The sequence below is a fragment of the Scyliorhinus canicula genome, chromosome 9 (genome assembly GCF_902713615.1).
Source record: "Scyliorhinus canicula chromosome 9, sScyCan1.1, whole genome shotgun sequence".
Taxonomy (NCBI): Eukaryota; Metazoa; Chordata; class Chondrichthyes; order Carcharhiniformes; family Scyliorhinidae; genus Scyliorhinus; species Scyliorhinus canicula.
The window spans coordinates 64,179,009-64,202,989 of NC_052154.1; the positions used below are offsets into that span (position 1 = coordinate 64,179,009).

At 48.1% G+C, this 23,981-nt stretch overlaps 1 protein-coding gene across 1 annotated transcript in view; it reads left to right on the top strand.

Annotated features, from left to right (window-relative positions):
• The window catches only part of carmil2 (capping protein regulator and myosin 1 linker 2), a 231,602-nt gene that overhangs the window by 17,918 nt on the left and 189,703 nt on the right, over positions 1-23,981 (top strand). Inside the window, 1 exon segment of the mRNA XM_038805993.1 lies at positions 21,405-21,455. Coding sequence (XP_038661921.1) covers positions 21,405-21,455 — 51 coding nt within the window.

Here is a 23,981-nt window from a genome sequence, read left to right on the forward strand (position 1 = left end):
CCTCCACGGCACAGGCCCGCCCAATGATCAGTGGGCCCCAATCACGGGCCAGGCCACCGTGGGGGCCCCCCCCCCCCGGGGCCAGAACCCCCCCCGAGGACTCTGCAGGCCACCCGCAGAGCCAGGTCCTGCCGGTAAGGACCTGGTGTAATTTACGCTGGCGGGACCGGCCAAAAAGGAGTGGCCACCTGGCCCATCGCGGGGCGGAGAATCGCCGGGGGGGTCGCTGCCAACAGCTCCCAACCGGCGCAACGCGCTTCCCGCCCCCAGCGAAAAAATGGCGCCAGAGCTATCCAGCGGGTCGGTCCGTAACGGTGCCAGGGAGTGGCGTAAACCACTCCGGCATCGGGCTGCTCGGAAGGTGCGGAATCCTCCACATCTCCAAGGGCTTGGCTCCAAGCCAACCGGCACCGAATGGCCTCCGCCGACCCGCGCAAGTTGGCGCATGCGCAGGAGCGCCAGCGTATACTGGCGTCACCCCAGTGTATGCGCATTGGGGTTCTTCTCCGTGCCGGCCATAGCGAACTGTTACACCGGCTGGCGCGAAGGGAAAGACTGCCCCCAGGGCACAGGCCCGCCCACGGATCGGTGGGCCCCAATCGCTGCCAACGGCCCTGACTGGCGTGATGCGATTCCTGCCCCTGCTGAAAAACCGGCACCGGAGAATCAGGGAGCCGGCATCGGGGCAGTGGGACGGGATTCACGCCGCCCCCCCGGCGATTCTCCGGCCCGGCGGGGGCCCGAGAATCCCGCCCGTTACCTTTTGACCTTCATCCTTATTTATTTTTTAAACTTTCATCCTTATTTTTGTTTACCCCTCTCCACCCCTCTGTGTTTGTCTGTCTTGTGTGTCTGGGTAGTAGATATTTGCTTGTCGCTAACCAGTTGTATTTACTGTGTTTTTCATGATAGCCTTTGTGATAAATATATTTGTTTAAATTTAGTGTACCCAATTCATTTTTTCCAATTAATCAGCAATTTGCGTGGCCAATCCACCTAGCCTGCACATCTTTGGGTTGTGGGGGCGAAACCCCGCAAACATGGGGAGAATGTGCAAACTCCACACGGATAGTGACCCAGAGCCGGGTTCGAACCTGGGACCTCGGCGCCATGAGGCAGCAGTGCTAACCACTGTGCCACCGTGCTGCCCTTCCTTGTGATTAATAAACAGAAATTGTATTTAAACTTACAAACCTGGTGACTGTAATTATTGGGCAGGCAGGGGCCAAAGACTTTGGATATTTATAGAAGAATTATTGGTTAATTCACTTGTGTTGTAACTCTGGGGCACGGGGCTGGAATTCAGCGCACACTAGCCCAGGGTGTGGTAATACTGAGACATCAAAGACTGAAACCCAAACTGACTATTGCATTAACTGGAGAATGAGTTCCTTAAACTCAGTTCCTCATCAAGCTTTTGCCAGATTTCTTGGAACCCCTCTTAGAACCCCTGCCTGTCCTCTTCCCTTGTTCCCTCTCTGGACACTTCTCTTTGAATTCAGGCTGACTCACTCCCTGCTCATCACAGACATTTGAGCTAATCTGGGGAACCTAACTACACACTCACGGCAGGTCTGAACCTTGTCAGTCGGCACAAACCTCAGTATTAACATTGGAACACGCTGTCCCTCAAAATACCACAACGTTCACAGATGGTGAACTTACATCGCACATAGAATTAATAAGTTTTATGAGAACTGTCCCGGAGAGAGAGACAAGGGACGGGGGAAAGGGTAAGGTCTCAAAAGGACATCCAAGGCAAGGGACAGAAACAGTGCACATGTCCCAGTTAAGAAGAAAGAAAGGAGTCAAAAAAAAAGCTGCCAAGCAGCAAGTGTGCTGTGGGTTGGCTGTGCAACTAGGACTCAGGAGATGTTTGGGGGTTCCATCTTCTGAAAAAAGTTGTGTTAAAAGAAACCCTGGTAGCCACTAACAGTTAACGTCTGTAGACGAGAAGGTGGAGGAAGAAGGTCTGAATCCTATGAAAAACCTTCATGAGAAACTGAATTTAACAACCCCATTTATTTGCCCTGAAGTTAAAGCAATAGTGAGCTTAGATTTCAGCTTTTGGGTGTCGCAGCGAGCAATCCCAATTGAAGGAAGCATTGAGTGAATACTCAGAAGTCTCCAGAAATCCAAAGATGTACATGTTGGGTGGATTGGCCATGCTAAATCTGCCCCTTATTGTCCATAGGTTAGCTGGTGTTGAAGGGATAAGGTGGGGGAGTGGGCCTAGATAGGGTGCTCTTTTGAAGGCTCGGTGCATACTCGATGGGCCGACTGGCCTCCTTCTGCAAGGTAGGGATTCTATGATTCTAAGAAAACTGAAGCTGACTTAACCCAAGCGAGAAACCTCGGTGTTGTTACAGTGGTAAATCTTCACTGGGGTTTTGTACAGTTGCTGCGATAAATGGAATAATATAAATTAGAATAATTTTCTGGTATCTGTATTGAAATCCTTTCTTTTTAGAATCTAAAATCTTTTTAGCGTGTGTAATATAGTTCATTATTTTAGTGAATAAATATTTTATTCTTTTGTGAAAAGTTCATCAGCAGACTGATGTGAATCTGTGCAGTAAGTGCCCTCTACAGTTGGATTCTCCGTTTAGGAGTTCTTCGCCCAGAGTAGAATCACGGTTGGTCTGCGCTGGTGCATGGAGTGGCACCCAGGAGCGATTCACTCTCACTTGTCAAGCAAACTCGTGCATCACATGGAACTCACGGGATTCTTTTTGGAGTCCTGCTATTTTGAGCAGGCAGCCAGATGCCAGATCACCCCCCCCCCCCCCCCCCCCCCCCCAAAACCCGGCTGCATGCACACATCTAGGAGATAAGTGCTTTCATAGAAACAAGGAGCAGGAGGAGGCCCTTTGAGTTTGCTTCGCCATTCAGTATGATCATGGCTGATTATCCAACTCAGTAGCCTAATCCCGTTTCTTCCCCCCCCCCCCCCCACACCCATATCCTTTGATTTTCCTTGCCCTAAGTGCTATATCTAGCTGCTACTTGAAAACATGCACTGCTTGAAAAAAAAAAAAAAATTTTAGAGTACCCAATTCATTTTTTCCAATTAAGGGGCAATTTAGCGTGGCCAATCCACCTACCCTGCACATCTTTGGGTTGTGGGGGTGAAACCCACGCAGACACAGGAAAAATGTGCAAACTCCACACGGACAGCGACCCAGAGGTGTGATCGGACCTGGGACCTCGGCGCTGTGAGGCAGCAGTGCTAACCACTGTGCCACCGTGCTGCCCTGAAAACATGCAAGGTTTTGGCCTCAAACTACTTCCTGTGGTACCGAGTTCCATCGGCTCACCACTCTATGCGTGAAGAAAGTTCTCCTCATCTGTGTCCTAAATGGTCTACCACATATCCTCAGACTGTGACCCCTGGTTCAGGACACACCTGCCATCGGGAACATCCTTCCTGCATCTACCTTGTCTTGTTCTGTTAGAATTTTATAGATTTCCATGTGACTCTCTCTCATTCTTCTGAACTCCAGCGAATACAATCTTAACCGACTGAATCTCTCCTCATGCATCAGTCCCGCCATTCCAGGCATAAGTCTGGTAAACCTTCGCTGCACTCCCTCTAGAGCAGGAACATCCTTCCTCAGATAAGACCAAAATTGCACATAATATTCCATGTGTTGCCTCACCAAGGCCCTGCATAATTGCAGCAAGACATCCCTGCTCCTGTACTCGAATCCTTGCACAATGAAGGCCGACATACCCATTTCCCTTCTTTAACGCCTGCTTACCTTCAGTGACTGGTTTACGAAGACACCCCGATCTTGTTGCACATCTCCCTGTCCTAATTAATGGCCAATCAGATAGTCTGCCTTCTTGTTTTTGCAACCAAATGCACTTCTTATTTCTCCAAATTATACTGCATTTGTCATTCATTTGCCCATTCACTCAACTTGTCCAAATCACACTGAAGAATCTCTGCTTCCTCCTCACAGCTCACCCTCCCATCCAACTTTGTGTCATCTGCAAATCTAGAGATATTACATTTTGTTCCCTCATCTAAATCATTAATATATATGGAGACTAGCTGGGGTCACATGACTGATCCCTGCGGTGTCCCACTAGTCACTAGTCATTAACGACTGTTAATTCCTACTCTGTTTCCTGTCTGCCAACCAGTTTTCTATCCATTTCAATACACTACCCCCAATCCCGTGCGCTTTAATTTTTCAAGCTATCTCTTATGTGGGACTTTGTCAAAAGCCTTCTGAAAGTCCAAATATACCACACCCACTGGCTCCTTCTTGTCAACTCTGCTAGTTACATCCTCAAAGAATTCCAGTAGATTTTTCAAGTATGATTTCCCCTTCATAAATCCATGCTGACTCTCTTCAATCCTGTCACTGGTTTCTAAGTGCTCTGCTATAAAATCTTTGATAATGGGTTCTAAAATTCTAAATTCATTGTAAAATGAACATGACCAGCGTTCAGGCTTCCCCATTTTCTCTCTACCTCCCTTTATAAATAATGGAGTTATATTAGCTACCCTCCAATCTGCAGGAACAGTTTCAGAGTCTCGAATCCTGGAAGATGACCACCAATGTATCCATTATTTCTAGACCCACTTCCTTAAGAACTCTGGGGTGTAGATTATCAGGCTCTGGAGATTTATTAGCCTTCAATACATACCATTGATTTCCCCAACACCATTTTTCTACTAATATTGATTTCCTTCAGTTCCTCCCTCTCACTAAATCCTGCGTTCTCCAACATTTCTAGGGCGGAATTCTCCGCAAGGCCCGACGCCGTTGTGAAACTTGGAGAGGTTCACGACGGCATCGGAAGCCTCTTCCGGCCCCCTATTCTCCCCTACCCGGGGGGATAGGCGGGCCGTACCGGGAAACTCGGCGGCCGGGCCTTGTCCCTGGCTTCAAGGTCCGGCGCGCCAAGAATGATGCCGCGGTGGAGCCTAATGATGTCAGCCGCGCATGCGCGGGTTGGACAGCTCAAACCCGCGCATGCGCTGTTGCCGTCTTTCCCCTCAGCCGCCCCGCAAGACATGGCTTGATCTTGCGGGGCGCGGAGGAGAAAGAGTGCCGGTGGGCACTGATCGCGGGCCAGTCCCCTCCCGAGCACGGTCGTGGTGCTCGATCCCCGATCCACCCCCCTAGGCCCCACACTTACCTGGCGCGCCATGTTCATGACGGCAGCAACCAGGTGTGGTTGCCGCCGTCGTGAACAGTTCAGAACCAACTACTTCACTCTCCATCTTAATAAAGATTCTATCATATTATGGTCACTCATCCCAAGGGGTCTCACACAACTAGATTGCCAATGATTCTTATTACACAGTATCCAGTCTAGGATGGCCTATTCTTTAATTGGTTCCTCAATATAGTGGTCCAGAAAACCATCCTGTATACACTCCAGGAATTCCTCCTTTACGATATTGAGGCTAATTTGATTTGCCCAATCTATATACAGATTTAAATTACCCATAATTACAGATGTTCTTTTATTGCATACATCTCTAATTTCTGTTTAACACTATTCCCAGCATCACCACTGCAGTTTTGGGTCTATATATGGTACCCACAAACGTTTTTTGCCCCTTGGTGTTTCTCAGCTCTACCCCTATAGATTCCACATTGCCAGAGCTAATGGACTTCCTCACAATTGCGTTAATTTATTCTTTAACCAGTAATGCAATCCCACCGCCTTTTCCTTTTAGTCTGTCCTCACTAAGTACTAAATACTGCTGGACATTCTGTTCACATCCCTGGTCACCCTGCAGCCATGTCTCCGTAATCCCAATTATATCATATCCATTTATGTCTATTTGCACAGTTAGTTAATCCGCTTTATTGCAAATGCTCTGCGCGTTAAGGCACTTCCTCGCATTCTCAGCAGAAATCACTTAACTGCTTTTGATGTGATGAGGACCTGTAAATCATAGCTAGATGTTTATAAACATTGTGGTTAGGTTCACAACAGAGTATTTGAAATGCATTCATGCATGAAGGGAGATTAAAATAAACAATCCAGATACCTGGCTGTTTGGAAGTTATTACCCTGTCAATCACAACGTGCTAAAAGCTATTTCTCTTTGAAAGTGAATAAAAGCCTCACAGATCAAAGGATCTGAGGGGGTTAAAGCCTTGTGATGAGTTTTGGCTTTCTATGAAGTAACAGCTGCTGCTTTCCGCAGTTTCTACTGAAACAGCACGTGTAAGGGACTGATAAGTGAAACAGCAGTGATTTTGCACAGTTATTACCTGGATTGCCCTTTAGCTTCCAGGTAGGGATGACTGATTGAGGGGGGTCTCAGAGATGGAGGGGGTCTATGGTATGGAGCAGGTCGGGGGGGGGGGGGGGAGTCTGATGGAGGTGGGCTGGGCAGGATTTGTGTTGGGTGGGGGAGGGGCCCTCCGATGGGCTTTGGGGACACCTACAATACATACTTACCCCTTGACCCACCACAGGGTCCAGTACATCAGGGCCATGCTAGAAAATATTTGCACCAATCCACCTCCATCAATCCCGGCCTAGAGGGCTGGAGCATCACGGAGGCGTGGAGAATCGGGCTTCCAGCCCATTAATCGGATGCAAATAACCCATCTGCATCCTCCCACCGGTGTGAGGTGTACATCTCATTGCTGCCGACGGGAGGGGCCAGAGCATCAGACCCTGGGAGCCGATCCCGTTTTTAGCCTGAAGCTCGATTCTTCACTGCATCGGTAACCCTGCTACCGGCAGTGGGAGGAGGATAATTCCCCCCAATTAAAAATTAGGATCCATCAAGACAGGTTCCACTCTGGAATCTGGCTTGACCAGTATCAACATCAGCTGGGATGATAACTGTGAGCTAGCCTTTGTGACATGAGTTTCTGTACAAGAGCAAAGAGGTTTGATGATGCAAATAATATATTTACTGAGGCTTAACTAGTTCATGGCGGCGAATACTTGCAATCTTGGTTTGTAAAGCTCTGGTTTTAACCACTCTTAACATGTGGTTGAGGCAAGGTGACAGATAATGTGCACCTAGTTGGCCTGAGCTACAGCAAATAGAAAAAAGCATTTCAGCCGCTGGAGTGAATGATGTGCAAGATGGAAGAGCACTGCTGTCAATGCAACATGATGTGGTTCTGATCGCAGTTGATACAGGAGGGAAGTTCTTTTCTAAAGAAAATATTTTCAAGCCCATTCAGTTTATAGTTCTTATTTCATCCTCTTTCCCCACTCTGGGACCTTGTAATAGTATTTGACAACTTCTGTCTGTGAGAGGTTTAAACTTGTCAGTGTCATAATGCAGCCTGAAGGAAGCGTCCCGTAATTAAGATTTGCACTGTTATTTTGAGTGTTATTGATTTCTGATTTGCCATGATGGAATAGAGCTATTCTAACAGCATAATGGGTGGGTCTGATAACACGTTTCCTGTTTAATACGGTTTGGACCCCTCGAAGAATATCAATTCTCAAACTCCAATGCAAATCTGAAATCTGAATATCTGATGACAATGAATCGGGAGATCCTTATCTGTGACCCCAGTTGATGCAGACATACACAATACGTGCAAATGCATGTATTTTTGTTGTGGTGGCAAATCAACTGTTACATTGTGAATAGCGTTGGTGGCCAACTATCTGACCAATATTTCTGAATCTCCTGACTCGTCAGCTTCTAATTATTTTTGCAATAATCATTTTTTTTAAGATATATTTTATTCCAAACATATACAAAAAGTTACCAAATATGAACAATTTGGGGAACAAATTCCCCAACACACCACTACAGTTTATACAATTTTCCCCCTTTTTCACCCCCGGCCCCGCCCCACGATGAACAGCTCCTCAAACACGGCCACAAACATCCCCCACCTTGCCTCAAAGCCCTCCGCTGAACCCCTTAATTCATACTTAATCTTTTCCGACCGAAGAAAGTCATACAAGTCCCCCAGCCAGGCCGCTACCCCCAGTGGCGATGCCGACCGCCACTCCGACAAAATTCTTCACCAGGTAATCAGAGAGGCGAAGGCCACAACATCAGCCTTCCTCCCCTCCATCAGCTCCAGCTTCTCCGATATCCCAAATATCGCCACCAAAGGATCAGGCTAAACCCCCTCCCCCACTATCCTGGTTAGCTCCGCGAACATTCCCACCCAAAATCTCCCCAACGTTTTGCAGCCCCAGAACATATGAACATGATTCGCTGGTCCCCGCCCACACTTCTCACACTCGAATGTCACTCCCTGGAAGAACCCACTTATTATTGACCGAGTCATATGTACCCTGTGTACCACCTTGAACTGTATCAGGCTCATCCTAGCAAACGAGGAGGTTGCATTTACCCTTCATAGTTCCTCACTCCATACTCGCCGGTTTATCTCCCCGCCCAGCTTCCCCTCCCACTTCTCCTTAATCTTCATCACCTGCTCACCTCCTTGCTCTCCCAGCCACCTCTATATGCCTCTAATCCTTTTTTTTTTAAATTTAGAGTACCCAATTATTTTTTCCAATTAAGGGTCAATTTAGCGTGGCCAATTCACCTAACCTGCACATCTTTGGGTTGTGGGGGTGAAACCCACGCAGACACGGGGAGAATGTGCAAACTCCACACGGACAGTGACCCAGAGCCGGGATTCGAACCCGGGTCCTCAGCGCCGTAGGCAGCAATGCTAACCACTGTGCCACTGTGCTGCCCTATATGTCTCTAATCCTGTCCACCCCTTCCACATCCGGAAGCAGCAGTTGGCAACCTGGGGAACACTTTCCAAACCTTCCGCGCAATGTCCCTTTCCTGCAGGTACCGAAACTCATTTCCTCTCTGGAACTCTACCCTCTACTTCAGTTCCTCTATACTGGCAAACCCTCCTTTCTGGTACAAACCCCTCACCTTAACCAGCCCCACATGCCATCTATTCCCCGCCCACAGCTCAAAACCATGGTTTTCACACAATGGCGTTAATACCGACATCCCCTCTATCCGAAAGTGCCTCCTCAGCTGGTTCCACACCTTCATTGGGGACTGCACCACAAGGCTCTCTGACTATTTCCTAATGCCGCCATCTCCATAGCCCTCAAACTGGACCCCTACAGGATTCTTTCTCCAACCTAACCCATTCTACCCCTTCTCCTTCCCACAACCGCCTCAACTTCTCCCCGCTCGCCGCCCAGATAATGTAGCAGGTTCGGCAACGCCAACCCTCCCTTCTGCCTCTCTCTATAACAGCACTCTCCCAACCCTTGGCACTTTCCCAGCCCATACAAAGTCCTAAATAATCATATCCAGTTTTCGAAAGAAGGCCTACGGTACAAAGATCGGGAGTGTCTGGAATATTCATCTTCGGCAGAATATACACCTTCATCACTTGGACCCTCCCTGCCATAGTCAAGTGCAGCGTATCCCACCTCTTCAGATCCTCCCTAACTTCCTCCACCAGTTCTGTTAAATTCCATTTGTGGACCACTGCCCATTCCTTCGCTACCTGAATCCCTAAACCTAACTCTGGCCACCTTAAATGGCATTCTCCCTAGATTGATTTGCCGACCCAACTCGTTCACCGGGAACGAGTTGCTTCTCCCTACATTTAACTTGTATCCAGAGAACGCCCCAAACTTCCCCAACAATCCCATGATCCTCTCCACGTCCCCAGCGGGTGCGAAACAGACAATAGTAGCTTGTCTACGTATAGCGACACCTGATGCCCTCTCGCCACTCTGTCGACCTCCTAAGAGCCATTGCCAGAGGTTCTATAGCCAGGGAAAAACAGCAGCGGCAACAGTGCACACCGCTGTTTTGTTCGCTTGTGCAGTTCAAAGTTCGATTCTCCGCAGGGTCACTGTCTGTGTGGAGTCTGAACGTTCTCCTCGTGTCTGCGTGGGTTTCCTCCGGGTGATCTGATTTCTTCCCACAGTCCAAAGATGTGCAGGTTAGGTGGCCATTCTAAATTGCCCTTAATGTCCAAAAAGATTAGGAGGGGTTATTGGGTTATAGGGATAGGGTGGAAGTGAGGGCTTAAGTGGGTCCGTGCAGACTCGATGGGTCGAATGGCCTCCTTCTGCACTGTATGTTCTATGTTCCGGGAACCCATGCAATTTGTCCGCACACTCGCCTTCGATGCCACATATAACAGGTGCACAAATATCGGCCCATACCCAAACCTTCCCAGGACCTCAAAGTTGTACCGCCACTCCACCTGGTCAAATGCCTTCTCCGCATCCATGGACAGCACTACCTACAGTACCAGGGCTCTCGACGGGGTCATGATCACAGCCTCCTTATATTACTAGAAAGGTGCCTTTACGAAACCTGTCTTGTCCTCTGCAACCACCTTCGGGACACAACCTTCCATCCTTCCCACCACCAACTTAGCCAGCACTTTCACATCCGTATTTAACAATGATATGGGCCTAAACGACCCGCATTCCATTGGGTCATTCCCCTTTTTTGGTATTCATGTGATCATTCCTTGCATCATCGTCTCCAGAAGCTCCCCCTTCTCCAACGCCTCATTAAATGCCCCCAAGAGCTGTGGTGTCAGGTCGTCACAAAGGCCTTATAGAATTCTGCCGGGTAACCATCGGGCCCCTGGGGTCTTCATACCCCTTATACTATCCAATACCTCCCTCAGCCCTAGGGGCTCCTTTAGTGCCTACATCTTCTCTTTGTCTAACTGTGGAACCTCCAGTTCATCTAAGAACCGTCCCATGTTCCCCTCTTCACCCCTCCACCCCCCCCCTTGGGCCTGCCCTGCACAGCTCCTTATAGTAATCCCCAAACACCTTGTTTATCTTCCCTGACTCTGACACCACATCCCCTAACCAGTCTGTTTCTTCGTTATTTCCCTGGGTGCGGCCTGCCTCTGTAGCTGATGGGCTAACATTTGACTCGCCTTCTTCCCGTAGTCGTACTGCACCCTCCTAGCCCTACCACCCTCCCCTTCGTCAATTTATCAATTTGCCCGTGTAATCCTCACCATTCCCTCCGTGGTGGGAACCTTTAAGTACTCCCCATCTACCTCCACTATCTCGTTCATTATCCATTAATATTCCTCCCTCATTTCTCTCAATGCATGTGTCTTGAACAAGATTTTTTTTTTAAAATTTAGATTACCCAATTATTTTTTCCAATTAAGGGGCAATTTAGTGTGGCCAATCCACCTACTCTGCACATTTTTGGGTTGTGGGGGCGAAACCCACGCAGACACGGGGAGAATGTGCAAACTCCACACAGACAGTGACCCAGAGCCGGGATCGAACCTGGGACCTCAGCGCCGTGAGGCGGTTGTGCTAACCACTAGGCCACCGTGCTGCCCTGTGTCTTGAACAAGATAATCTCCTGCCGGATTACCGCTTTTAGCGCTTCCCAAAATGTGGCGGCCGGCACCTCCCCGCTTTGGCTCAATTCTACATAATCTTTAATCACAGACCGCATTTCACAAAACCCTTTAACTGCCAACGACCCCAAATCGAGCCTCCACCCTGGCCTCTGCTCCCACCCCGATCTAAGCTGAATCTCCAGTCAGTGGGGTGCATGGTCCGAGATTACTTTCCCCGCGTATTCTGCCCTCTCCACCCCAACCAAAACTTCCCGGCTCACCACAAAAAAGTCAATTCTTGAATACACCCTATGCACGTGAGAAAAAGGAACACTCCCTTCTCCCTGGGTTCTTGAAGCGCCACGGGCCCACCATGCCCATCTTTTCCATAAACCCACCCAGCTCCTTTGCTATTCATATTCTACCCACTGACCTGTGGCTCGATCTATCTACCCTCGGCTCTAGGACACAATTAAAATCTCCTCCCTTAATCAACTGGTGCATGGCCCAGTCCAGGATTGCTGCCAGCAACCCCCTCATAAAACCTACATCATCCCAATTCAGTGCCTACACATTCACCAATAGCACCGGCATCCCTTCTAATACCCCGCTCACAATCACATCGCTTCCACCCAGGTCCCTCACTTCCTTCGCATTCACAATTTCTGTTTTCTTACTCATCAAAATGACCGCCCCCCGCGACTTTAAATCAAACCCAGAGTTGAAAACCTGTCCCACCCACCCCTTCCTCACCCTAACCTGGTCCTTTACGCAGAGGTGTGTCTCCTGCAGAAAGACCACCTCCGCTTTTAAACTCCTTATGTGCGCAAAGACCCGAGATCTCTTCACCGGTCCATTGAGCCTCGCACGTTCCATGTTATCGGCCATACCAGGGACTTACGCCTCCCATTCCCCTCTACCATCCGCCAGCCTCACCTTTCAGCTCTACCCCCATTAATTTCACCCTGTACCTGGCCCATCCAAGATGGCCCCTTTCTCCGCCCCTGACCATGTTTCTTCTCCAACCTCGTCTCATCACATATCCCCTCACGTGTCCCCCCGTTCCACCCCCCCAGAGCACCCCCACTGGCGGCTACCTCTCACGATCTTCTCCCCTACCTCATTTCTGTTCACCAGCAATATCTGCCAGTGTGACTACTCTTCCTACTGACCACCCTTCCCTCGCCCTCACCTCTCTGTTCCGTGAAGAGTACTCCCTGCTGATCACACCCCCTCCCCCACCCAAACAAAGACTCATCTTGAACCATAAGTCACCTCCCCCGAAGACAAACAAAAAGAAAAAAACACAGCCCCAGGCAGCAGGAGGGGGGGGGGGGGGGGGGGGGGGGGGGCAGTTGCCCCCTTACAAACTTTTTACCCCGCTACCCTTTATCGACCCGACAGTAAAAAGAAAAAAACCTCCACATTGGAGGAAAAGAAAAAAACCGTCTCCCTACAACTCCCACTCTACCTGTGTTCTCAATGACTTCAAAGTGCAAACACCTCTCTCTCCTAAAATTGATCAGTTTATGCTCCTTGATAAAGACATTGGCCACTTCTGGGGTCTCAAAATAGTATTCCCAGCCTTCATAAGTCACCCATAGTTTCACCGGGTAGAGCACCCCAAACCTGATCTGCTGTCGATACAGCGCCACCTTGGCTTTGTTGAACCCCGCACGCTATTTTGCCAGTTCAGCTCCAATGCCCTGGTATATACGGAGCTTGTTCCCCTGCCATTTGCAATTCCGCTTCTCTCTGGCCCACTGTAAAATCTTCTCCTTTTCCACGAACTGGTGGAGCCTCAGAATCAACGCCCGCGGCAGCTCCCCTGCTCTCGCCTTCTGCCTCAGAGACCTGTGCGCTCTGTCCACCTCAGGGGCCTTGCCTCCTAAGAGCCCCACCTCCGCCTCCAATGCTACCACCCAATCGCGGTGGTCCAACATCATCCTCCCAATCTCTCGGATCTGCGACCCCTGTGCTTCTGGTCATTTTCTTCAGCCTCTCCATCGATCCCATCAGTGGTGCCACAGCCCTTTCGATGACCTTCGAGCGATCCTCCTGCATCTGCTTCCTCTTCTGGCGGAACTCTTCCTTGATGAAGGCCATCAACTGTTCCATCTGGGGTTTCCAGCTTGCACTAGCCTTTCCTCCTCCACCACCCTTTCATTGGCTGCTACACCACAGGTCCCTTCCAACTCCTTGGTCAAGTCCTTCACCTTCTTCTCCCGGGTTTGATAACCAGCAGTCATACATTCCTGGGGGTGGGGAGCTTCTCCTCCGACCTTCAGTTACACTTCTCCATCAAAGTTGCACCTGATTTCAGGTAAAAAGAGCTCTTTTCTACTCCTTCAAGCAGGAGCTGCCCTGTGTTCGACCACTCACATCATGGCCGCCACCGGAAGTACTTTTTGAAGTAATCTGATTGAATGATCCAATCATGTGTTCTCCCATCCCTATTGGTCAACTGTTCCCAGGCTAATAGTCAGAAAGGTTGGGAGAGGGGCGGCATGTGGCGCAGTGGTTAGCACTGGGCTGCGGCACTGAGGACCCAGGTTCCAATCCCGGCCCTGGGTTACTGTCCATGTGGAGTTTGCACATTCTCCCCGTGTCTGCGTGGGTTTCACCCTCACAACTCAAAGATGTGCAGGGTAGGTGGATTGGCCACGCTGAATTGCCCCTTAATTGGAAAAAAAATAATTGGGTACACTAAATTTAAAAAAAAAGAAAGGTTGGGGGAGTCGATCAGGGGGTTTGGAACACCACCACAAGGCTGTGGGTCTGAGGAATGCACATTGTTGAAAGAGACATTTTAAGCAACCACTAAATTATGTTTCCTGTAATTAAATTAATACTTAAAAGTATTTTAACTTCACATTCATTTTAAGAATGCTTTCTGAAACAAATTTATACCATTCATAGTTCATTGGCAGATATTTATTCAATGGATCTCATACAGTTAATGTTTTCATAAGTTAAATGGGGCACCCAGGGTATTAAAAGATCGGGTTAGTATTTCATTCTGAATATCAATGCTCAGTGGCAAATCACTGAAAACATCTATTTCGATCCGAGAATGAAGCAGCCTACATGTTAATGGTCACACAGGGCAGAATCTCACCAGAATTTAGCAAAGTGTCAGGCTCAAACACAAAACTGGCTGTGCTCTCCAGTTGCACAGACTAGTTTTCTCACAGAATCATGAACTTTTTTGCCAAAACAAAAAGTGGTGTGGTTCACGTTGTCACTCTAACGGGATGGGGCCCCAGAGCCAGGAACCGGCTCAAGTGCTGTGGCGTTGCACACCCCACACCCCCAGCTCCCATTATCATGGAAGAATTGGGCACTCTCCCAGCACCGCCGCCCCCCCCCGCCCCCCCAACATTCATCGTCGGCAAATCCTCCCCCGCTTCCCCCCTGCCCCACCCCGATATTCATCATTGGTAAACCCCCCTCAGTGCCAGCTCTCCACTCCACCCACCACACATCACAAACCCCCCCCCCCCCCCCCCCCCCCCCAAACTAGAGTCTGCTCCTGGCATGTCCCCAGGACAGGGGGGCAGTGCTGGGGCACGGCCTGGGCATGTCCCTCTACCCACTCCCTGGAGGGATCCCCTCAATGGCCTCATGCATGGCCAAACCTGTTGTAAACTCACGTCAGTGAGGCTTGCATGTTTACTGAAAGGAGTGTCATTTGGCAAGGGGGGCATGCTAATAATTTAAATTTATTAATATGAGATTCACACTTTTTGTGGGTGAGAATCATCCATCGTCCATTGCATATATACCTGTGAAGCATTGGAAAGGGTGAGAGACTGACCACCAGCAGTCTCCCCAACACCAGGAACCTCCATTCACCCATTGTTCCTCCCCCTCCCCACACACACACACATCCCCTGCCATCCAACCCGTCCTGCCCATGCACCCCCGGCCGCAGCGGGGGTCCCTGGTCACCCAACCCCACATCCTGTAGCCCAAGACACCAGCATGAAACGTTATCTGGACCGGGCTCTGGTCCCCTCCCCTGTACACATCCCCACCCTCTGATCACTGAAATATCCCCGGTCCAGCCCCTGGGGATTTGGATGTTGGCCACTGCATCTGTGATCTTGCCTCCTGCAGTGTTCAGGCACAGTGTCCAGGCATTATAGTCTGATTGGGATGCTAGGCAATAACTCCCACATGCTACATGTCTCGCCCACCCCATGGGATCCACTTGGGATGTGTGAAGTGCTCCCCTAATTACAAATCCCAATTAGCAATAGCCTTCAGCCACGCAGCCAGAGCCCCCCGCAGTCAGTGAGAATTATGGGTGGTCGTTGGGGGCTGCCCCGGGAACAGGAACATTATTCAAGGGATGGCATGGCGCACCCATGGGCGCTGAGGCATCCATTCCCCCCCCCCCCCCCCCTCCCCTCCAGTCAGATCATGGGCGGCCACCCCTCTGCTCTGCCCTCCCCCCCCCGATGGCCACCCACCCATAATGAGTCTGCCCCCAAACCTCCCCCCCCCCAAGGGCTCCCCCAAGCCTCTCCGAGCACCAGGGCAGCAACGACATTGCCTTCAGACTCATTGCCCGGGAACGAAGATCCACGGGTCCCGGCAGCAGCCCTTTCGCCAGCTACACGATTTTAAAATGGAGTACTAATCAGCGCCTGTGTGACCATTCGCTGGGGATTCTGTTAGATCACGGGAGCCCGTTTCATGGGGGGGTCGCTCCCGTTAATTGCATGGAGATTGACCTTAAGTAGTGATTATTGGTTTCTCGGCATGCTATGGCGGATCCTGATTTAGCCAATGGGGGTGGGCCGGTTAGATCACAAACAGATCGGCGCCCGGCGCAGTTCTTGATTTTGACTTCTCCTGCGATCTAACGGCTCATCACGTTCTCGCATAAGCGCAAAGCAGCCATTAAATCTCACCCTAAGTGTAGGTGAATCCAGACCCGGATCTGACCCATAAAGTCAGTGCAAAAACCCCCTGCCAAACTCACCCAAAAGGCTGGATTTACTGACCAATGCACCAGGTGTGGAGGCGACTCACCAGCGGGATTTACTGACCCTGCCGTTGTCAACTGGATTTCCTGGTGACTGCACCCCACGTTGCCAGGAAACCCGGCATGGGACCGGAATATCCTGCTGGCGTGAACAGCCAGTAGATCGCACCCAAAATGACACTTCCCGAATGGAAAAGTTTCCAAGTGTCATTTGTGGCAGGCTTTTCCAGGAGTTTCCCACCGACGCTCTGTGGGTGAGTTCCCCACCGCTATCTAACCCCACTATGGCCTCGATTTTACTAAAAGGGAACAAAGTCCCATCGGCAGTGCGTTTAGTTGTGTGTTTCCCGGCACTCACAGCAGCGAGAAACACATGACTATAAAACACTACTCGTGTTGGATAAGGGGCTTCAGCAGGGAACGTTGTAAAGCCGTTGAAAAACGGAGTGATGCTTGGTGCTGCAGCACTGAAAGCGGACTTAAGTCCGCTGAATCACGCTCCTTGATTAGCCACACAGTGGACAGTTTTGGTCCCCGTTTTATAAAAATAAGAGACATTGGATAAGGAACATAAATTATTTACAAAGAAAGATTAAAATTACCAGAAAAGGCTGAAACTCTTCCCTCTAGAAAAAGAGAAGGCACAGCAGTGACATGGTGGAGGTCTTTAAAATGTGACGGAGTCCAATAGGTAGACCATAGATGTCTCCAATAGGGTAGATCATAGATGTCTCCAATAGGGTAGACCATAGATGTCTCCAATAGGGTAGACCATAGATGTCTCCAATAGGGTAGATCATAGATGTCTCCAATAGGGTAGATCATAGATGTCTCCAATAGGGTAGACCATAGATGTCTCCAATAGGGTAGACCATAGATGTCTCCAATAGGGTAGACCATAGATGTCTCCAATAGGGTAGACCATAGATGTCTCCACTTGTGGGCCATTCAAAAATCCCCAAAGGAATTCAGGAGATACTCGTTTATTCAAAGTGTAGTTAGATGCTTGTGTCAACAGTTTCAATGGATAATTCTACCCAATCGAGAATAACGCATTATAAAAGACGATGATTTCCCTCCGCCACCATTTCCCCCAATGCAAAGGTCTTGCACATCAACAGAATTTAATACTTTGGAATTAATTGAAGGTAAGCAATGTACCAGAGACTTATGGCAGTAAAGTGTCAATTTAAAAAAAAAATCTTTTAATTATCCTTATTAATTCTGAAATGGCAGTTTCTTGAAGCCAGCATATTGCTGCTTAATTATGAAACTTTAATGGAACCTTGTCTCTTCAATATTGAGGCTGCAAGACCCCTGTATTGTCACAAATGGGAAAGGTGGAATATACCCACAGTAAAAAGAGCACTGTGTGCTGTACTTCAAACAGTGGAGAAATTAATCTGTTTCCTGAGCGTGCCATTTCACAGGGGTCAGGAAGTGATGGTGTGATGATAAAAGTAAGGGGTGCAAGTTCCGCTCCAACCTATGATCCTACTTCCTCCTCAGATGTACCCTTATATAGTAAAGATTGGTTGAGCAAACAACATATTCATAGACCTAAGTGAGTAGTCTTCACACTTGCAACAACAAATTTAACTTGCTTCTTAATATATACATTGCAATGGAAGAAGTATTACTTTGCTGAAAGTGTGCATAATCAAAAACATACTACTGCCACATTAATATCTAGGTCATTAAGTATGTTCTTGAAAGTAGGCCATCTCTAGGTTTCTTGCATTTGCAACACAGTATCTTTTTGTTTTACAAAACTAAGAGAATCTCAGTTTCCTTTGCAAGGCCTAGTATCTCAAGTGACAATATTGACTACTACAAAATCCCCATGCATTTTAGGCAGAACCTGGATTCTACATTTAGAATGACTATGCTACAGATGCTGCCAATAGGCAGTCTAGGAAGCCAATGCCATAAACCATTTGATTAGTGATTATTCATATAATCCACTAAAATATACACTGTCATTTTCTGACACTACAGGGTTATTTTGACTTCAAACATTACCTTTCTTTTATTATTTGTTTGTAGGACGTGTGTGGAACTGTCAAGGCCATATTTATTGCCAACCCCATTAGTAAGTGCTCTGTATCATTTGAATTTAAATTGCAATTCTGTTCATTTGATACTTTAACCATATAGGCAACAGGAGTCAGTTTGGTGAAATAACTCAGGAAACTTTTAATAAGTTGTGTATTAATACTTCTCAATCTGGGCAGGTCTTGCAAATGTACTACAGCCCTTGCTTTCCGGTTCAGCCCTGTGCACTGGTTGACACTTAGTCTCGGTTCTCTCCCCGTAACTTCTGCTTCCCTGGAGACAGCAGACTCTTCAGTTTCAAACTTGCTGCGCAACCTGGTGAATGAAAACTGCTGCTTGTTAACTCTTGCCAAGCCTCAACCCCCAGCATGATCAATGAGGTTATTCCATTCTGACTACCCTAAATGAGGCGATATGATTACCTTATTGGCTTAAGGGATGCATGGTCAACTTCTGACTGGTTTCCCAAAGGTGTTGGTCATCCATTGATTTAATTGGCCATTGTCCCCTGATTCGCCTTTTAAAGGTGCAAAATACATTTGGATGATCCCTCTCTTTAAAGTTTGTCTCTGTTACTTCTTGCTATGATCATGATATCTTCCTTGCCCATTTGTTCAGGGTGAGGAAAATATGCCCCATGATTCATATCTTGAGCTCATTGTCTCAGACCTCATTTAATTGGTATTAAAGCAGATCCCTATCAGTGACTGCTTTTAGAGGCCATTTCTCTCTGTGGTTACTTGGAATGAATTAGTTTTGAAACAAAGGATAGCGAGGTAAAGTTGCTGATAACCTTGAAACAAATAAAGTGGGTAGTACTTAAGATATAATATTTAGAGTATAATAAGTGAGAATAATTTTAATGTCTGCTTTTATTTGCGATGAGATGGCATGCAATGTCTGGGAACATGGATTAATTGATCTGGAGGTATTGGTATGTCCCATCGACCTTCATTAAAATAAGTGTTTACCAATGTGATTTTGTTGAGAAAACGGCTTTGCCATAGTATTGTTAAGACCAAATGAGCTGGTATCCCAGAATTCAGCATAAAATCATATGGAGTTTATGGTAGTCGGTATTAGGGGTATTACGGTACCCAGGTTGATGCTGTAAGACCATTGGTGTGGGAGGTACCTGAGACAGCAATATCATTGGTGAAGTCTGCCTGCTGGTTCCGCCCAGTAAGGCGGAGTATAAGAGCCTGTGTCTCCCTAGCAGCTGCATTCTGTACCTGCGCTGCTGGCGGAAACATCTAGTCCAATAAAGCCTTCAATTGTCATCCAATCTCACTTCTGGAGTCATTGATCGAGCATCAGAGTTGCCATACTTTGATTATTTGACTAATGCCATTACTAAACTATATGGAGTGTCGACCCTGAAGCTATAACCCTCTGGTGACAGACTAGTGACCTGTTCTGGGGATTACTAGCTTTGGAAACAGATGAAAGTCTGCCTTAGTGTGTCGCTAAGCGCGAGAAGAGAATTGAAAATAAATAACTAAACGACAGCTAACTATAAGTACGAAAATTAAACTTTCCTATACATTTCAATCTGAATTCCTGAGCTTGGACTCAGAGCCTACAAGCTAGTTTAGTTAAAACTCTCCCAATCCCCTGCCCCTCTCCTCCTTCTCAAACAATCCTGGGACTAAAATGGCCTCTTCCTCTTCTGAGGATGCATAATTGGGCTTTAACACCCCCTCTTCCCCAACTCCTGCTTATATACTTAATCACAGAGTTTCAGCTAAGTCTATAAACTGCTAAAGATGTTACTCAATATGATGAGAGCATTTTCAGTTCCTGAATTGGATTAAACGTCAAAGTCATTCCGTACAGAATGGTTCTCTGGGCTAATGTGATGATGTTCCGTGAAATATTGAAGTGAATTATTCTGGTGCTGAAAAATTCTACAAGTTGTTTTTTGTGGTACATTGGTTGGTTAAGTCCACTTCAAAAATAATTTGAGGCCTTGTGATTGGTCTTATTTTGTTGCACCGTTTTCCCGATTCCTCAACCCCACCCCGCCTGTGATTTTTAATTTTTGTCGAGGTTGGGGGAGCAGCCTAGCACCCGAACACCTGCACTGTTTTTTGGGAGTTTGCCAGACCTGGATCAGGAGTGCACTCTGGCAACATTTCAGGGCCCAACTTGGAATTAAAAATGGAGTGTTGCATAACAGGCAGCTGAATCAATATCATCCATTTTACTTCATCGCCAGTGCTCCTTTCAATGTGATAACATTCATGCAATTCACCCATCTCTCAAATGAGCCCCACAGGTTAAATGGCAAAACTGACTGAAAAAACTGAACACCCAATAACAGACGAACAATAAAAAGAACACCAATAGAAGGGAGTGAGTTAAGCACTTAATCAGAGTTTCAGCTAAGTCTATAAACTGCTAAAGAAGTATTTCAAAAGTAGAGTATTAGATGGTGCTCTTCAGCTGAGAACTTTCCTGGCTAAGATAAAGTAAGCATTGAAGCTGTACATAAACATGAAGTAACCAGTTCCCCATTTGTGAGTTTGTGCTTCATCCCCTGTCATCTGAGCAGTCCAGTAGCACAGTCTCTGCTTCTTGAAAATAATAGTCCCACAATCCTGGCTAACTCTCCTTAAAGAGGAAGCTCGTGGCAATGACTGGCGATAGGAATGGGATAAACTCGTCGGCCGCGCTTGATGTGGAGTGGCGCCCGTCAAGCTCTAAGCTCTCGGTGGCAGATCATCAACCCTGTTCTGGTCATTACTAGCTATGGAAACAGACTAAAGTCAGCCACTGCTCTGTGCAAGAAGAGAATTGGAATAAAAGTATGGAAAAGTTGGAGAGGAACTTGGGTTTTGATCTAATATTAACATTTCCCAGGACAGTGGGTATAGAGTGAATGCATCATGATTCATAAGATAGTACAACTGTGTGGCATAGGCTGGATGGGACAATTGGCTTTATTCCTGTACATCATTTTTTGTATTTGTGATATATTTTGCACGTCAAAAAGCTGTTTTAATTAATTGTAACCATTTCCTCACCATAGGTGGCTGGTGTGTTATTTAATTTTCTTTATGTTTCAGGCCTTGACATTGTGGAGAGCATTTCTGCTGCCTGTTCGACTCTCTGCCAAGGTAAGCCCTGGAACCTTCTCAATCCTTGTCCTTGTTTTCCATACGTTGTGCAACACTCTGAAACATTTTCAATCATTTTCATATCTGGCAAGTTGTTAAAAATGGCTTTTTTTTTTAATAGGTCACTGCCCTGATGTGGCAGTGGTAGTAACAGACATCATATGGATTTTCCTTGAATTGACCATCTCAGTCTCACTTTAATGCATTCTGAACACATGACAGAATTCCCAGGGTGCCTCACGGACAATTCAGTGTTGTATAGTGGTCTGCGTCACACACTGGGGTGCCATATTAATCAGCTGTAATTGCCAGAGGGGCCAGCCAAGTTTGGTTGATCTATGCCTCTCGATGGTGAAGAAATATCCAGCCACATGAACGTGAAGCTAAAATCTCACAAGCGGCCCTTGTGTTTAACAGAGCTAACTTGTTAATGGTGGAAACGTAGGGCCCGTTTTGGGTCGGTAATCGCGAGTCGGGCCATTTTCTGACAATGCATTCCCAACTAACATGTTTTTCCTCCCCTCAGAGTTGGGATCAGGCTGGAGTTGAGTCCGCTGCCTCCTGTGGCAGGCCCGAGGCGGGAAGGGGAGGTGGGTAGATGCCCAGGCTGGCAGGTTAGAAGACCTGCCTCAGTTCACTGGGGCATCAGCCCAGTCTTATTCATGACTGTAGGGTTCTCTAATTCTCGCCGCACGCCACTGCCATCTCCCCAACCACCATACCCCCTGCATGCAACCCATGTGTCCTTCATGCCCCAAATCCCCACCATACCCACCATGCATTCTCCATACCCACTCACCCAGTTTCCACTATTGTCAGAACTCATAAGACACCAGACAGGAGCACAAGTAGACCATATGGCCCATCAAGCCTGTTTCTCCAATCAATACAACCATATATCTTTGGTTTGCGTCTGGATTATAGAAAACCATCAAAATAAATAAATAATCACCCATTCAAATTTCACATGAAAATAATGAGCGCGATCTAACAGAAATGTTTCTAAGTGTCATTTGTGGCGGGTTTTGCTGGGAGTTTCCCGGTGAGTTCCCCACCGCTATCTAACCACATTAGTCACTTTTTTGGACCCTGGTTTAGCCCACACTTTGGGCGCTATCTATTGGCTCCAGCGGGATATTCCCGTCACACGCTGGCGCATGGGTTTCCCGGCGACGAAGAGTGCAGTCACTGGAAAATACTGTTGAGAACAGCTGTGTCGGTAAATCCAGATGGCGAGCCGCTTCTGCCGCCGATAGTTATGCGGCTGGGTTGGTCGGTAAATCCCACCCTTAGAATTCATTTAATCACTGGGGAGCTGAACTTGCTGGCCAGATTGACTCCTCGGGAATTGGGCCGCTATTTTGAAAGGGTGCCCCAATCTCTAAGTGAGCTTGTGGGTCCCCAACAACCCCACCCATGGGCAATGTCACCCCCACACATATGGGCATTACCCTCCACCCCAAGTCAGGACACCCCGCTAGCTGGTCTCTGGGGGCCCCCCTCATGCCTCATTACTGGCTGCCCTTCCAGAATCCCCACCCATCACTCCCCCCCCCCCCCCCCCCCCCCGAACCTCCAGGAGGTCCCCTCTTGCGTGCCGTGCACCCCCCACCCTTCATGCACCCCATCCACCCTCTTCATGGCCCTCTTGGGCCCTGATCCTTGGCAATGCCACCCTGGCACCTGGGAACACTGGCAATGCCACCTTGACAGTGCCAGGGTGGCAGTGCCAAAGCGCCCATGTTCCAGGGAGAGGGCCAGGGGGCCACCCCACCCTATCCCCGACCACCTAGGGGCCTGGGAGACCTCCTGGGTGCTGTTCTGCCATTTGTACAGACCAGTACTGAACGGCGCCTGGCTAAGGACACCCTAGGGAGGCTGTTAGATGCCGGTAGAGCCCAGGTGAGTAGGCCTTAGTAGGTTTAAGACCTACTAAGCGAGCACGGCTTGGTCATGACCATTGTGGGCGGAATCTTGATCTCGACACCTCGTGAGATCTGGGTAGATCTCATGAGGCAGCCCGGTGGTGTGGTGGTTAGCACCGCTGCCTACAACGCTGAGGACCCAGGTTCGATCCTGGCGGCGGGTCACTGTCTTTGTGGAGTTTGCACGTTCTCCCTGTGTCTGCATGGGTTTCACTCCCACAACCCTTGCAGGCTAGGTAAGTTGGCCATGCTAAATTTCCCCTTAATTGGAGAATAATAATTGGATACTCTAAATTTAAAGAAAAAAAAATCTCACCAGGCCTACTGGGTGCTGAGAAGCCTGCGGGAGGCATCACCCAGCATCTACCGCCATATTGCACTCCCGTTCGTGCGTGACGCGGCTGGTAGATCCCACCCAATTAGTCCTCGTAGAAGCTCATAAATTGCCACTCAAACCATTCCAACTCCACATGAAAAAACTATTCCCCTTCTCAGGAATCTGTCAAAATAAACAAACAACTATTTAAAAACAACTTCCAAGATACATATAATCCTAGTAAATGGTTATAAAATTGTCAATCAAACAAGCTCACAGTTCCCT